The sequence below is a fragment of the Struthio camelus genome, chromosome 4, assembly GCF_040807025.1.
Source record: "Struthio camelus isolate bStrCam1 chromosome 4, bStrCam1.hap1, whole genome shotgun sequence".
Lineage (NCBI taxonomy): Eukaryota > Metazoa > Chordata > Aves > Struthioniformes > Struthionidae > Struthio > Struthio camelus.
The window spans coordinates 68,768,040-68,782,926 of NC_090945.1; the positions used below are offsets into that span (position 1 = coordinate 68,768,040).

A 14,887-nucleotide genomic window follows, 5' to 3' on the forward strand; every position below is an offset into this window, starting at 1 on the left:
ATGATCTGAAGCAGATCAGACATTTCAAAGGAAAAACTTTTTCTGAAACCTATGCAAAATGTCAAGCTTCATGGAAAAAAAACAAACCAAAAAAAAAAAACCAAACCACTAACAAGTTGAGAGCAAGGAAAATATTTGTCTTCTTGGTATTTTACTTCAGAAATCATCTCCTTGCTGCTTCCAAAACATTCACCAGGGACAACTGCTGCAGGCCACTGGGCGAGAGGACTACTGATTTGTCCAGTTTGACTATTCCTATGCTTCCCTCAGTCCAAAATCCATAAAGCCTTTTTTTTTTTTTACTCTGGAAATCACTCATTCTCCAACCTCTTTTTTCTCCTTTTCTCCCTCTCTCTGTTCTGATACTAAGATGGTAGATATACTTGCCACCCATGACAATAATACAGGAGTCATCATTAATTATTTTCCATATTAAAGCAGCTGATGAAGTAAGTGTAAGGCTTTCCTCATGCAACAATTACAATAAGCATAAATCTCACCTCCTCTTCAAACTACTGGCAAGGAAGAGCAAAGATATGTCATTCTCATCAAATACTCACAAAATCCTCTCTACTTTGATTTTTCCACTGAGTTTATCTCTCACTTTCAGAGTCTTTCATGTCCTTTTCTTCCGTACATTCCTCTCCTTACTTTCTGATCAACCTGAACTTTTGCTGACCAGTCCACCACTGGCTCAAATAATTTCTCAGTCCTCACGTTTACATGCAAACTACATCAAATATTGAAGTATACTTTTCTTGTCATACTGGCATTCACTGCTATATATTTGTTTAACTTAAACTAGTTCTTAAAATTTGACTTTATAATGTGCTACCTTTTCTTGCACTGAGTTTGAATAAATGTATATTTATATGGTCTTATTTAACTGTGCAAAATACTGCGATCTGCTTTTTTAAAAGCCAGTACCTATAGGCTAGCTATAGTATACATACACATATACATAGTATGCATATAGTTTATTACTATAAACTATGTATAATACAGTAGATGTATATACAGCATATGTTCATATGCACACACACATATGCATATATTTTTATATTTATTGAATATAAAGCTCAGAATGTGAAAAGGTCGCACTAGCATTTGAACACTGCCTAGTCTAGCAGGAAACATTCAGCCTTGGTTAGCAATCTGTTAAGTGTTCAGCCAAATGCTGGAGTAGTTGTTATATAATAGTTGCTTTTACTCTCCAGGTTAATAAACAGCTGCCAGTGCATGCTTAAAACACATCAGCATTCCTGAAGTAGGAAGTACAGTGAATACTTTAGTGAAAGAGAGGGTGAAGCACTTTCCTGAGCTAAAGATTTAAAAGCTCTTGAGGGGGGGTGAGGGTAGATAGAAATAAGAGCAGAAAGACCTCAAAGACGGTTATCAGAAAGAAAAGCTAGCACACCTTCCCAACCCAGGAGTCTCTCCTGAAGATGTAAGGTGTGCACTGAGACTGAGTCCCTGTCTTGATCCTGAGGATTACGTGACCTCCTGCAAAGTTTCAGAAAAAGACAGTGAGAAAACTCACGGAGAAAAGCAGATCGGGCTTTTCTTTCCTTTCTTTCCTTTTGCTGTCTTTCACCTAGTACTTTATAAACAGCTAAAGTGTGATGTTTACTTTCCATTCCGTAAACCCCTATTTGCTTTTGCCTGAAGCTCATTTCTTTTAACAGTGAGTTCAAGGTAAACTAGTAACTCCTACATCATATAATTTCTTTGGGAGTGATAACCCTTAAAGTAAAGATTCAGAAAGAGCCTTGCAATCTCTAGCACCTAATTTCTCAAGGGAATGCAGGTGTCAGCAGGTGCCTCCTCTAAACTGTGCAGGTCTAGAAACTAGTGATGGCAGAGTTGGTCTTCCAGTGCCCGTAATCAGCATTCACTGGCTAGCTGCATGGCAGCAGAAACATAGCTGGGAACACGTGAGATACGCGTCTCCTGCTTTCCTGTAATTGTTTTCCCCTTCTCTAAGCACACAGGTGTACACATGCAAGTAAAATAAGCCAGTATACAACTCATTAAATAATGAAAACAGTCTGTGCAGTCTTCCCAGGCACTGTGCATGGATTTTCTGCAGTAGTGTTCTCTTTTGAGAAAGCTGAAAGGTAGAAGAAGTGTTGGTATTATACAGCTGATGACCGAATCAGAGGTCAGGTAGGGTCAGCCAGGTCACAGTCTTAACACCAATAACAATGAACTGAAAAACTTATGATTATTATCCACAGCCTAAGAAGAAATCACAGTAGTTCCAAACCTGTAAAGTTCAAAATCACAGGTCAGATGTGAAAAAGCCATGAGACTGCCTTAAAACTGTAAGATTCTACTGTTTTTAAATTTTCAAAAAGACTCTCATGTACAACAAATACATGAATGTCCAGGATACTTTCTGTTCTTATCACCTCCCTTACCCAACATCCTCAGCATTTCCTAGCATCTATCAGGATGCTCAAAAGCTTTTTCTTCTGAATACTCTCCCTAATTTACTGATTTCTATCCAGATACTGACTCAAGATCCTTCTTACCAGGTTGATTCACCTGCCCCGCTCCACCAGGCACTATTCCTACTATTTCCCTAAAGTGAACTCCCAGCTTCCCTTCCAAAACATTGCCTCTCCTGCCCCTGGAGAAGAAGGATGCTCGTGTTGCTGAGTCCCTGCCAGTGCCGGCAAGCTCCCCTTCTGCTGTATCCAGAAAAGCAAGTATTCATGAACTCTTTGAAAAACATCTCAGAATGCAGTCTTAACTATGGGCTGTGACTAGTACATATAAAATAAACTCATAAGAGAGCAAACTCCTTTTATTTCTGCATTTGAATTTATATTTGAAAATGCTCACTCTATATAATGCATTGATTTATAACAATTACCAAAATGAATACACAGGAAAAACATCTTTCTATAAGCTCATTGAAAAAAAACCAAAACAGATTACGCACATTTCAGTAATGGTTTCTGGAAGATTTGTTGGGATTTCAGTAAGGCCTTTCCCACGACAATCCACAATGTTGTTACTACAGGTGCACGCAGTAGGGCAATGCAAGACACTGCAGGACGGAGCCATAAAAGACTGATGACCTGGAAAAGAAAAGCGTTTCTCCTAAAATTGCACAATACTGTCAAACAGTAGTCCAGTTTATTTCAACAGTGAAACACCACATTTTATACTTCCCTTGAAAAATGGAAGACAGAACTAATGAATGCTTTAGCCAACCAGCTCCTTTGAATTGCATTAATTAAAATACCCAAATAATAGCAATATGTTGACACAATAATAAGAGATGAAAGAGAAATGTTTATCTGCCTGGTAGCCCTTTCATCATTTCTCAGCTTCTTTAACAACTCACATTCAGAATCATCTTGTTAATGAAGAGTATTTGGGGAAAATTAAATGTGCTCAAAGTGCATTTTTCAGGTACATTTTCTTTATGTGGGGTTTTAAAAAACTATTACTGATTTATTTGGTTTTCAGAATTCTCTGTAGTACTAAAAATGATTGTCAACAGAAATGAATGAACTTTGCCACAAAAACAGAAACTCTGCTCTTGCTAGCTATGTTCTGTACCACAAATACTTAACTTGAGTATTACCCTTCAGTGTATCTATCGCTAACAGGCAATTTTGGAGTTAACGACCCTTTCACCAAACCGCATACAACTAAACAGAGGCTCTGACTTCACAGCTCATATTTTCACCTCTCTGTGTCAGCTCAGCAGATTCCTTCCTCCCACAATTTACCGGATGTATTAAGTCAGGTGGCTGATTTACACAATTTACAGATTTTTTTTTCTCAGGTTCTTGTGTTTTATGTTAAAGTCAGCATTTATAATCACATTCAAATTTACTAATTTCACATATAGAAAAGTTTTAAAAAGTAAACATTCTATATATATATTCCTGGAAATTGATAGATTGCACATTTTCTAATACATTCAGTAGTGCACTCATTACTGTATTGATTTTGATTGAGAAAGGCGTGAAGCCCCCCCTTTCTTTTTCATTAATTAAAAAAGCTAGAGACAATTTTGCAGTTTTCAGGAAAGGACTTCTTGACTCTGAAGTCACAGCTTTAATTCTAAGATCTCTCTCACTATGCTTAACACCATATCCTAACATATAGAAAGGGTATACTGATAACGTAAATAAGGTCACTTCAAACTTGTTATGGCTAGTGCTGTTCCCACTTACAACTTGAAGTAAACAGCTGGTTAAGTTTTAACATTACTCTATTGAAAAGGTTAGTCTTTTGGGATAGCAGTTTACAACATAATAATTTCATTTCACATTTATGTATGTGTTACAAATGTGTTATAAAACTGTTATTGACAACTGGACTCAAAAACTAATCCACTTATAAAAAAAGGATCTTCCTAGGAACCCTTTTAAGTGTTTGCAAAGACAGAATTAATGGTAAAAAGGATGTTATTGCTATCATGGTAATGCCTTAAACTTTGATATTAAAGGCTGTTTAATAAGGACAGAAGAATGCGTTCTGCATAAAACTGTTTTAAATGAACAGATCTCTCTGCATCTGTGCAAAACCGGGTATATTCAAGAGGGTTTTTGTGGATGTGTAAAAATCAACAAGTGGAAGCAACTCTGCTGAATCACTGAAAAGACAGCCATATTCCAGCTATTTTTGAATGTTTTCCAGGAAACTTGAAACAGTAGTCAGTCTAAAGAAAAATTTCAATGTGAGACTAAAATATTTGAATAAGAAAGATAAACTTGCCTTCTTCCTCATCTAGAAGATATGAAAAAAGGTGAAAAAAAAGGAATAGAAAAAATGTGATTAGTAACGAACTGTTAGTCATTTCATTATTTCATACCAGACAATAACCTGATGCAACTGACGCATATCAGTAACGTTCAGAAAGTTATTTGGGGATCCAGAATATTATTTAAACCGCAGAAAAACAAAACAAAACAACAAAAAACCCACCAACAGCTTGCAAAGTTAAAAAAGCAGACCATGTTATTACAAAAGGCCTTGCGGTCTCAATCAACGTGCCTTTTATTCGCCATATCCCTCCCCCTGAACTGCATTCATAGAAGGCTATGTATTCTGCGGGAACGAATCATTTACACAAAATTTCTAAGAGCACAAGAGACAAATGCCAATTAAAAAAAGGATTAGTTTGTTCTTCAATAAAAAATAACACTTCAATTATACACAAGCTAGAAGCCTGGCGAAACTGCGTAGCACAGAGCACTAGCAATCCGTGCTGCACTGCTGCTACGTGGGCTCTCACCCTGGGCTCGGTGAGACAGTCTGTATCCCTTACCACTGCAGACAAATTCCCGTTTCTGAACCTCAGCTACGTTGTGCCCCCGGAGGTGGGACGGGCCCATGCACTGGGTGTAGAGGCCCACGCGGGGCCGCTGCCGCAGCCAGTCCGAGAGCCAGGCCAAGTGGCAATCGCAGTAGAGGTTGTTGGAGTGAAGTCGACTGAATGGGAAGAAATACGTCAATGCATTTAAATTAGCAAGAAAACACAAAAATCGACCAAACCCGCAACCTTCAGTGACAAACTATGAAGATTTACTCATAAAAAGTTGTTAATGAGGAATCAGTTTTTCACATCTTTCACTGAAAGTTTGAGAGTTAAATGCTAATATATACAGCTTCAGAAGCAGTAAGAAGACCTTCTATTTGTAGTCTAACTCACTAAAGAAATAAAGGCTAACTAATAAAATAACTTATCTATAGTTTCTTTTCTCTTGCCTAAAAGAAAGAAGCAAATATACGAGAGCTTGAAACCTGCTGTAGAATTCCTTAGTCCAGATCTGTACAAGCAGTGAATAAGACAAAAGTGTCAAAAGTAAATTGCCTTACAGTGCAATAATACACCTCCAGAAAAAAAGTTAATAAAAGATTTGGTTTCCAATTAGACATATCTGTAAGTCTGGCCATTATTAATCTCTATAGAAACAGCCTGCAAAATCCTTTTAACAGGTCATATTCATTTTCTGCTGAACAAGACAGTGTAATAACTTATTATAAAACACCTTCTTTCACATCCCTTTCCTGATTTCCTCTCTTTTTGTTTAATCATAGAAAGGAGGATTAGCTGCTTTTGGCTCCTAGGGACCTATGTCCTAAGCAATGCTTGAAATTAAAAGACCAAAAGGCAGCAAGCAATGGAATTAAGCAAGTCGCCTCTCTGCTGGCAGGGACCAACACAAAACCGTGGCTCCTTGCCAGGTGGCAAAAAGGACTTTGCCATTGACAAAATATGAGACAAATGTATTCACTGAATTAGGTAAATTACTTTTCTCTGGCTCTTACATTTTCTCAAAGTATAGAAAAGGACATCCACAGCTATAAATCAAATCCTTACTCAGAATCATCCATAACAGAGTAATGTCATTTTGGTCCTTGTTAGCTGATATGCTCAATCCTAACTAAGTAACTGAAAGGAAGTGCAAGAAAATCAGAATTTAGACAAGAAGTCTAATTAATGCATAAAAAATCTGTAAAGCAACATGAAATGAAATGTGTAACAAACCAACACAAGCAAGAGATTTTAACAATTTCATCCTTTTATTTTTTTAATGACTAGAAATGAATGTTAAAGGCAATGCATTTTCCTCTACTGATTCTCATGTGGGTACTTTGCAAATATAGCTCACAAAACAGCACGCTCATTCAGTACAATCTGTGTCCAGCTGTAGGTAAGAAGACCATTGCAAATCAGAACTAATGCCACTGAAATCAATACAGTTATACAAGCATATTCTGCCTGCAAATGGGATGTAATAGCCATGTACAGCCATACAGCCATGTTATAGTCCATTTTATTTTGTTTCTAAAATAATTTTTCAAAAAATAACCCCCCAAAAATATAAATGGTAACAAAAATTGCTACATGATTCACTATAATTTACTGTTTAAAATATAAACTGTATTTGAAGGTTTGAAAGAAGAACAGAGATACTCATGTTTTCAGGCCTCAGACCTGAAAGAATGGAATAAGATTCTATTCTTAAAATATAAATGAGGCCACCAAAAGCCAATGGCCAACACAATGTAAAAACTGTTGCATTTGTTCAGGCAAGAATAGTCACAATACTGTTATGAAATCAACAGAAGTACTCACCTGTATGAAATTTCTTCAGTTAAGAACGTTATGTTAACTGAAGTGAATAACCCTACTGATTTCAAAGTAGTTATGTAATCCCACATGTGTAAAAGAAAATGGACAGGCTTCTTTCTAAAGTTAGTTCTTCAACAATAAGAGCTACTCTTGAACTCTGATAGTTCATTCTTCTTGATTCCCACTCCATTGGAAATCCCATTTGAAAAAGAATCTCAGGACTAAATCTTGAAATATTCTGGCTTTGTTTGTTAACACAATATATACTCATTCTTAGTCCCACATAACCACACAGAAGAAAGAAAACAAAATAACCCAAAATTGTATCACTTCCATACACACACTTTTCGCTGGTTGCTTTAGTAGCCTAAAGAGTACTTCTGTGAAAGTCATAACCTCTAAAAATGGGGACCTTATTGTAAATGCTGACACAGCTTTAATTATTATAGCACTACTGGATGATGCTATAATTTCATGTTACAAAGAATGTTGGAGAGCCAGTTTAGTTTAATTAGGTCTGCTAGCAGTACAGTAATAAAAGTATAAGGATTTCCCATTTATCACATCTGACAGCCAATCAAAGAGTCTTCCATGTTCCTAAATGAAACGTGACCCATTCAATAGCTCAAAGTAAAACAAATTTCTGACTTTCAAAAAACATCAGTTTCTTTCTCTATGCAGCTGTAACACACAGAGGAGACCTGCCCCCTGCAAATTCTCCATCTTTTTTGTCAGAATGAATGTAGGTGTATGGAAAATCGAGTTGGGAAAAGGCCAGGAAAACAGTTCTGTAGACCTCATCATCCCATAGCCTGAAAACCTGATGGAAAAGGATGCAACTGCTTCTTCATCTCCTGAGCCCTGCATATTAGGTTTAGGGTCACACCTTTTTTTGAAAGGTTTTATGTTTCGGAATTATCTGCCATACACACATATGGAAACTTCATATTCATCAGCCTCATGACACCAACCTCACCTTTTTTTTTTTTTTTTAAACTGAGCTTATGCCTTCCCTGCCTGTATACATATTTAAAGACCGCTGAGAAAACCTGGTAGAGAAAAAATAGTATGATGCACACACTGTACTGATAAAAGTGACAGCTAGTTTCAGTGGGACTACTTACAAAGTTCTGAGTTTGGGCATATGATTGAAACTTGCCACGGATAGTCGAGTGATGTTGTTATTGTTGAGAGTGCTGCGAAATCAAGAAGAAGCATATTAACATGCTATAGTTATTTATGTCATGTTTATTATGTTTTTAAAAAAACACAGCTAATGAAGAACATAGTGGACTGCCTTTAAGGATGGATATCAGGAAAAAGCTCATGCTTTGGCATCTCCTTTGGCTCTGAATTCAATTCCTATTAAAGCGTTATGGTTTGAGTGTTCCATTAACAACGCTGTGTAATTTGAGTCCCCAGTGACCTATGACTCACAAAGAACCACTAGCGGCAGTTACAGGGAGTTTCCACAGATCTGGAGCACATCTATGGTATTAAAGCTAAGAACGTCATCCCAATCAAAAAAGATCAGCATATTCCTGCAGAGAATCCCCTATTTCCAAAATTCTGGTTTCTCTTCTAGCTTCTTAGAGCCTGTATTTTTTGACTGAGGATACAGTACAAGATTCATCTGTTTTTCTAAGAATTTTCTGAAAAGATTAATCCTGGGCTAGAATCAAGTTTTCTATGGAATAGAACTGCTACTGATGATCCAGAGCAGCATGAACGATAGGGGTCCTTCTTCTGTACAGTGGAAGGAGTCAGGAATCTTAACACTTTAGCAAACTACTAACTTAAATTTTAGACAAAGTCCCTAGAACTTCAGACAGGAAATAGGAGCAAATTTAAGTCAACACATTGGTGGCTAGCAAGGAACTATCTTACACAACAAATGATATTTCTAAAGAAAATGAAACTTTATGAACAATCCTAGAGTTAATTATTATCTTCAGGCTGCATATAAAATGCAAAGAAGCTTGACTTCAGAACAAGGAAACGAGTGATATAATTTACAGTTTTGCATTAGAGATTACTCATTAGAACAAGAGAGAGAATGTTCTCTAGGGTTTAAAACATATAAAAATAATAATTCCCACCGACCAAATCTTTGTCTCTTTTGAAGAAGAAAGTGTTTTACTTCATCTTTAAAGCAAAAACTGCAATTTGTGCCCAACAAATCTTTGAATCTTTATCTTTGAACAAACCTTTAAGTATTCTCTGATCCTGAAACACGAAAAGGTAAATTCACAGCACTCTTAATAGAATCACGCTTTATACCTACACATTAACCAAGCAGTTAATTACTGGTGCAGTGTGCTGCATTTTAGCTTTGTGGGCTTACTCCTTCCAAGTCCTAAATGTTTTCTTCACTGTGCGTAAAGAATCTCCCCATGTACATATGGGGACATATTAAAAAAAAAAAAAAGAGGAAAATAATCACAATTAAAAAAAAAGATGGATGGAATCACGCCCTCTTTAAAAATAGAATAAAAATCAAACAATAAAAATGGCTAAGTGGATAAATCCACAAAAGGTATCTTAGGGAATAAATGACAATCAAATGATCTTTGTAGGATTCTCTTACAAAGTGCAAACAGAAAATGACAGTTCCCATAGTTCTTTCCGCATGACTTCTTAAGAGGTTTTAAAAACACATCTTTTCAATGAAGGGAAGAGAAATCAGTACATATTTCCATAGCTCTTAGGTATTTAAAGAAAGTGTATCTACAAAAATTCTTATTTGCAGTTTCAGATGTTTATATTTGACTTACTCTTTGCATCTTCCCTCATTTTTGCCTGTATTCCTATTGTGTGTGCATGATTTATTAATTTATTTTTGTGAGAGCACAAAAAATTATCAGAAGTAGTAGTAAGAGGTATGTAACTGATTAAACCATAACTATTTTGATCTGGTGACCAGAACACTTGTTTAGAACACAGATTTGCAATCAACAAAAGCAAGCAAACCACAAAAACCATTTGGCTCTATTCCTTTACCTAGAACTGTTACATGCTATTGCGAAGTGTGATAACTGAAAGACGTTTTTTGGATTTCTCAGAAGCTCTATTCTTTTCATATGGCAGCACTATATATTTTCCCATAGTCACTGTTTCACCAGTATAGCTGGTTTTCTCTTAAAAAAAGAGAAAGAGAAAAGGGAAAATATGAAATTTCACAGACAACTGATAAAGGATTCACAAGTAGGGAGACTCGTATCTGTAATTGCTTTTATCTTTCAAAACTATCCAGATTTCAGGCGGATTTTTTTTTTTTTTTATCTTTAATGCTAACAGCCGCTACGATTCTGCAACAATTTCCCCAACATATGACCTGTCACTTTGGTAAATACTTCAACCTGTGACTGAACAGGTTTACAGGCTGAGTAACTTTGCCAATGATTGCCAAGCTTTATGATACGCTTATACTTTGAAGTAAGGTACGCTTTCCATGCTTATTAAGTCTAAATGAAAAAATGTGTAGTCCTATAAACTGCTCAGGACATATAAATTATGGTCTGATCTACATATCTTTCACTCTTTAATATATGTTTGAAATGAAGCTACTTTAGATACATATTTTTCCGTATGCTTCAAAATATCTCAAGTTTTTTAAAACGTATTTTTCCCCTACATCATTGCTTATCACATAACATAATTCCAGACAATGAATATCCAGTTACATACTTGAATAACGCTCACAGTTATATTCATATACAAAATTCTAACTAGCAACTTTTTCAGCAGACTGTTAATTTTACACAGCTTTTCTTTTCTTTTCGTGTTCACTGAATGCAATATGAAAGTTTTACCACTGACTTCGACTGGCAAGGATGAGCTTTTTAGAGCACTAAAAATCACATGCACTAAAAACTGCAAAAGATACTCAATATTTTTTGAACTACATATTTAATACTTGTGCCTGTAAAGGAAGCTTATATTAAAAACATGATAACCAGATTAAGCCATCACTGGAAAAGTTACTCTGTCATATATGTGAGTTCCAAAGATAAAAACCTCACAGAACGTCAGGTCTACTGACAAACAACACTTCATAAATTTAACCATTAGACTTACTATTGAAGCTACAGTACTTTTTTATATGGTTTTATACCAAAAAATTAACAGTACGCTTGCTACTTTTGTGATTATAATGAAAAAATGAAAAAAAAATTAATTCAGCTGTCAGATCCATTCACTGGTAAATAAGACCAACTACTGCTTAATAATAAAAACCTGTTCTCCCTAGTAGCTCACATATTCTTAGGTTCTTGGACACATAGACATTATTATCAGAAAACCTTCTTTTCTCCACTAACTAAAAAAAAAAAAAAAGGAAGAAAAGCTTCCTCCCACCTCTCAAGGTGTGATTTACCAAGCGTGAATCAAAGTAACAGTCAGCGCTCACTGATACACACAGCCCAGTCTTTCGCTTGCCTTAATGCAAAAAGCACAGAAAGAACGTGACATTTTGACTGACAGAGAAAATATCTCAGGAATGTGAGCTGTGTCTCAAATTCTTAACTGAGACACTTTGCTCATTACAGTAACTATTTTCAGGTCAGGGGTCACTGATGATAATTTTGTAACCTTTAACCTCACTGATGGCAATTTTGACACAGTGAGGAAAAAAAAGAATATGAAAGAATATTGCAATACAAGCCTCTAACCAATGACATAAATATGATATAATAAATACATATACATAACAATGAAAATATTACAAATGCATTTAACATGGACAGGCTAAACATCTTAACAGACAAGGTGAATGTTTGCCAAAAAAAGTGCCTTTTGAAAGCATCTATGCTGTCAGACACATTTAGTATATTGTTCCTTAAGACTGAAAGATCAAATTTTTGTCAGACTACACAACAAAGGCAATACCAAAAATGTTCAGCACTTCAGCAATGATATGTAATTCACAAAAATATTCATTACTCCCTTCCTGCTTTTTTTTCCGAAAATGCATTATTTTCTTACAGTTTCTACCACCTGCCTTTTTTTCTTTTTCTTTTTCTTTTTCTTTTTCTTTTTTTTTTAATTGCATGCAACGATTTTCTTGCAGAGTAAAGGAATACCCATGTCTCTCCACATATTTTTACCATTTTACAGCACATGGCAGTGGATTATTTTAAGACATCTTTTCACTAGACCATTCTGACACCAGCCTGCAGCTCGGAGATAAGCTTTTGCATTCGCACTCCCCAGATACCGAGCTCTTGCTAAAAGTAAGAGATACGAGGAATACTTACAGCACTTCCAGGTCACGTAGAGCCCTAAATGCCCCATCTTCAATACAGCTGATCTGGTTGTAATCCAGTTGCCTGTTAAACAGATTAGGAAGGTATTTGTAAAGGAGATGAGCGCTGGCAGCGTAGTGTGCAAAGAGAGCCTCCTTAAGGGTCTCTATAGCTAGGCCACGCTAACTGAAACGCTCTCACAAATACGCTCAGATGCTTAAGACTGTCACACACCACTCTGGCCTGGATGCTGCCACGGAAATCTCTTTTTGTTCTGAACTGTCTGCGCAAAACAGCAGCTCTGGGAAAGCTCCAGTAAATAATAACTGCACCTTATATTAAATGCCAAAGGAATGCAATTTCATTACATCAAGAAAAGCTATCCATTAAAAGCTCTCAGCGTCATCTTGCTGAAACAATTTCATTAAGGTAAAGGACGGTAAATCACTTAATGTCACATGCATCCCCTCAGTGACCTAACAGAATCCATTTATCAGAGCAGCCCAGCTGCATGTTAATTCCACCATCCTTGGCAGGAGCGAGCAGGAGCCCACTTTCAGGGGTCCGTGCGTGTCTGCGTGCCTGTGCGCCGCAGGGGAGGGGGGCAGCATAATTTCCTTTCAGAATATTTCTAAGCATAGAAATAGCAGTAGTGTCCAAGGCATTTACATACATGGTCGGTTACACCCGTTAATTCTGTTCGAAAGGACACTAGTACTTCTGCTGTAACCTTCAGTGTGTGATCTTCTGCGTAGTTTTGTGTTCTCTGCAATTATATGCAGATAGGATGCTGTAACGGAGCACTCAAATTCTGGAAATAAAACTCAGCAATCCACCCTATACATTATTAATCTTAAAGTATTAAGTTATGAAAAATTTACCTTCATTTCGCTGAAGAATATTATTACTTTTTCAATTCAAAACATGTGCTAAGATACAGTACATACTGCACAATAAAAAAATCCCACTCTGATGAAATTAATAACCGCTCAAATCCAAAATCCAAATTTCTCTGCTGATAATAGGCTTTTCCCATAAATACTGCCCCACGCTCTAGATGTCTTGAGGCATAACTTATTTTGCAAAACAAAGATGATACAGCCTCGCTTTAAACAACCAGGAGATCTTCTCCAAGCTGGTAACTTGTCAGTATTAGATAAAATGTAGAACTAAATGTGTATGAACAATACTAAGAAAATGCACAAAATACAAGTGAACTCTGCCCTTTCTGTCTCCAATTATATATTAGCTATGAGGACTAATGAGGTTTTTACTAAAACATTTTGTGTGATTCTTGTGAATCTATGATAACCTTTTCTTTTATCAATAAATCATCACACCCACTGTGAGTGGGTGCATTGTTGAGTGCAATGTACCTATTTTATTTATAAAGTTCGTCTAGTTTCATCCATATTTTTCATCTGAATTACTGCTACACAGGAATACAGTATTATGGTAACTATACCAGTGTCACTGTTTCTGTGTGCTAAAAGCTAAATGCAAACTGTAATTTCCTGAATATAATCTTTAATCATTTTGGTGCAATGTTACAGCACCAGTGCTGCAGTGTTGGAATATTTTAGCCTATTTTCTCAGGCTCCTTCCATTTTTACTAATTAATTTCACTTAACAATTAAGTTAATAGCCTTTTTATTTTAAAGAGGTAAAATATATACACAGTATAATTCTCTAACCTCCTGAACAATTTATCAAAGCTATTTAAATTAGTACAATGGCATGAAATGTTACCCTTGACACAATACAAAAGAGAAATTGTTTCCAGACAAATTGGAAAAATCTTTTAATGCCATCAAATTTGCCTAATGCAGTCTGCAGGTTAATCTGTAAAAGGGTGAGCTGTATGTTTGCCCATATCTTATTATCCTTAGCTGTCAATGTATAAATCAGTGCTGACACAGCTTCTTCTAAATCATCCATATTATACACAAAGGAAAATCTTTTAACAGCAGAGAAAGCACTTGAGCGAATCTTGTCCTACATGAACTGAAAGGCAGATTTCTTCCACTAGACTGGCAGCAGTTACGGTGCACCTGAAAACTTTTGGACTTCTTCCTTCAATGAATCACCATCACCACTATCTTAGTGAAGGGTGAGTTGTTTTCGTTTAAATCTTATCTTAACAGACAGTTTTAAATACAGTTACCCTGTTTGCACTGAGCTAATTGGTTGGGTTGGGTTTGGGGGGAGGGAAGCATGGGGGTGGGGGAGGAGAAATAGATCCTAATTTTATAAATCATTATCTCTGAAAGGTACTACCTTCCGTATGTTTTAGATGATTTGACATCAGTTATGGACATGATATAAAAAGATCAGAATCCTCTAGAGGACAATTGGCCAAAATATGTATTTTTTAAGCAATGACAGGTATATAACTTATAACCAGACAACATGCCTGATTTGAATAGGAATTTATGGTATGTGTGTTAAGGTAAAGATATCCACCACGTATACAATTTACACAACCAGTTAGACAAAATTTCACAACCAGTATGACATCATCAAGGTATAATGTTCCGAT

General features: G+C 36.2%; 1 protein-coding gene across 3 annotated transcripts in view; it reads right to left on the reverse strand.

Moving 5' to 3' along the window:
• The window catches only part of SLIT2 (slit guidance ligand 2), a 261,499-nt gene that overhangs the window by 84,504 nt on the left and 162,108 nt on the right, over positions 1-14,887 (reverse strand). For all 3 annotated transcript variants that reach the window (XM_068943286.1, XM_068943285.1, XM_068943287.1), the window contains exons 6-9: positions 12,361-12,432; positions 8,230-8,301; positions 5,294-5,457; positions 2,948-3,086 (exon numbers count right to left, since the gene is read on the reverse strand). In XM_068943286.1, coding sequence (XP_068799387.1) covers positions 2,948-3,086; positions 5,294-5,457; positions 8,230-8,301; positions 12,361-12,432 — 447 coding nt within the window. The remainder of the gene's footprint in view (positions 1-2,947; positions 3,087-5,293; positions 5,458-8,229; positions 8,302-12,360; positions 12,433-14,887) is intronic.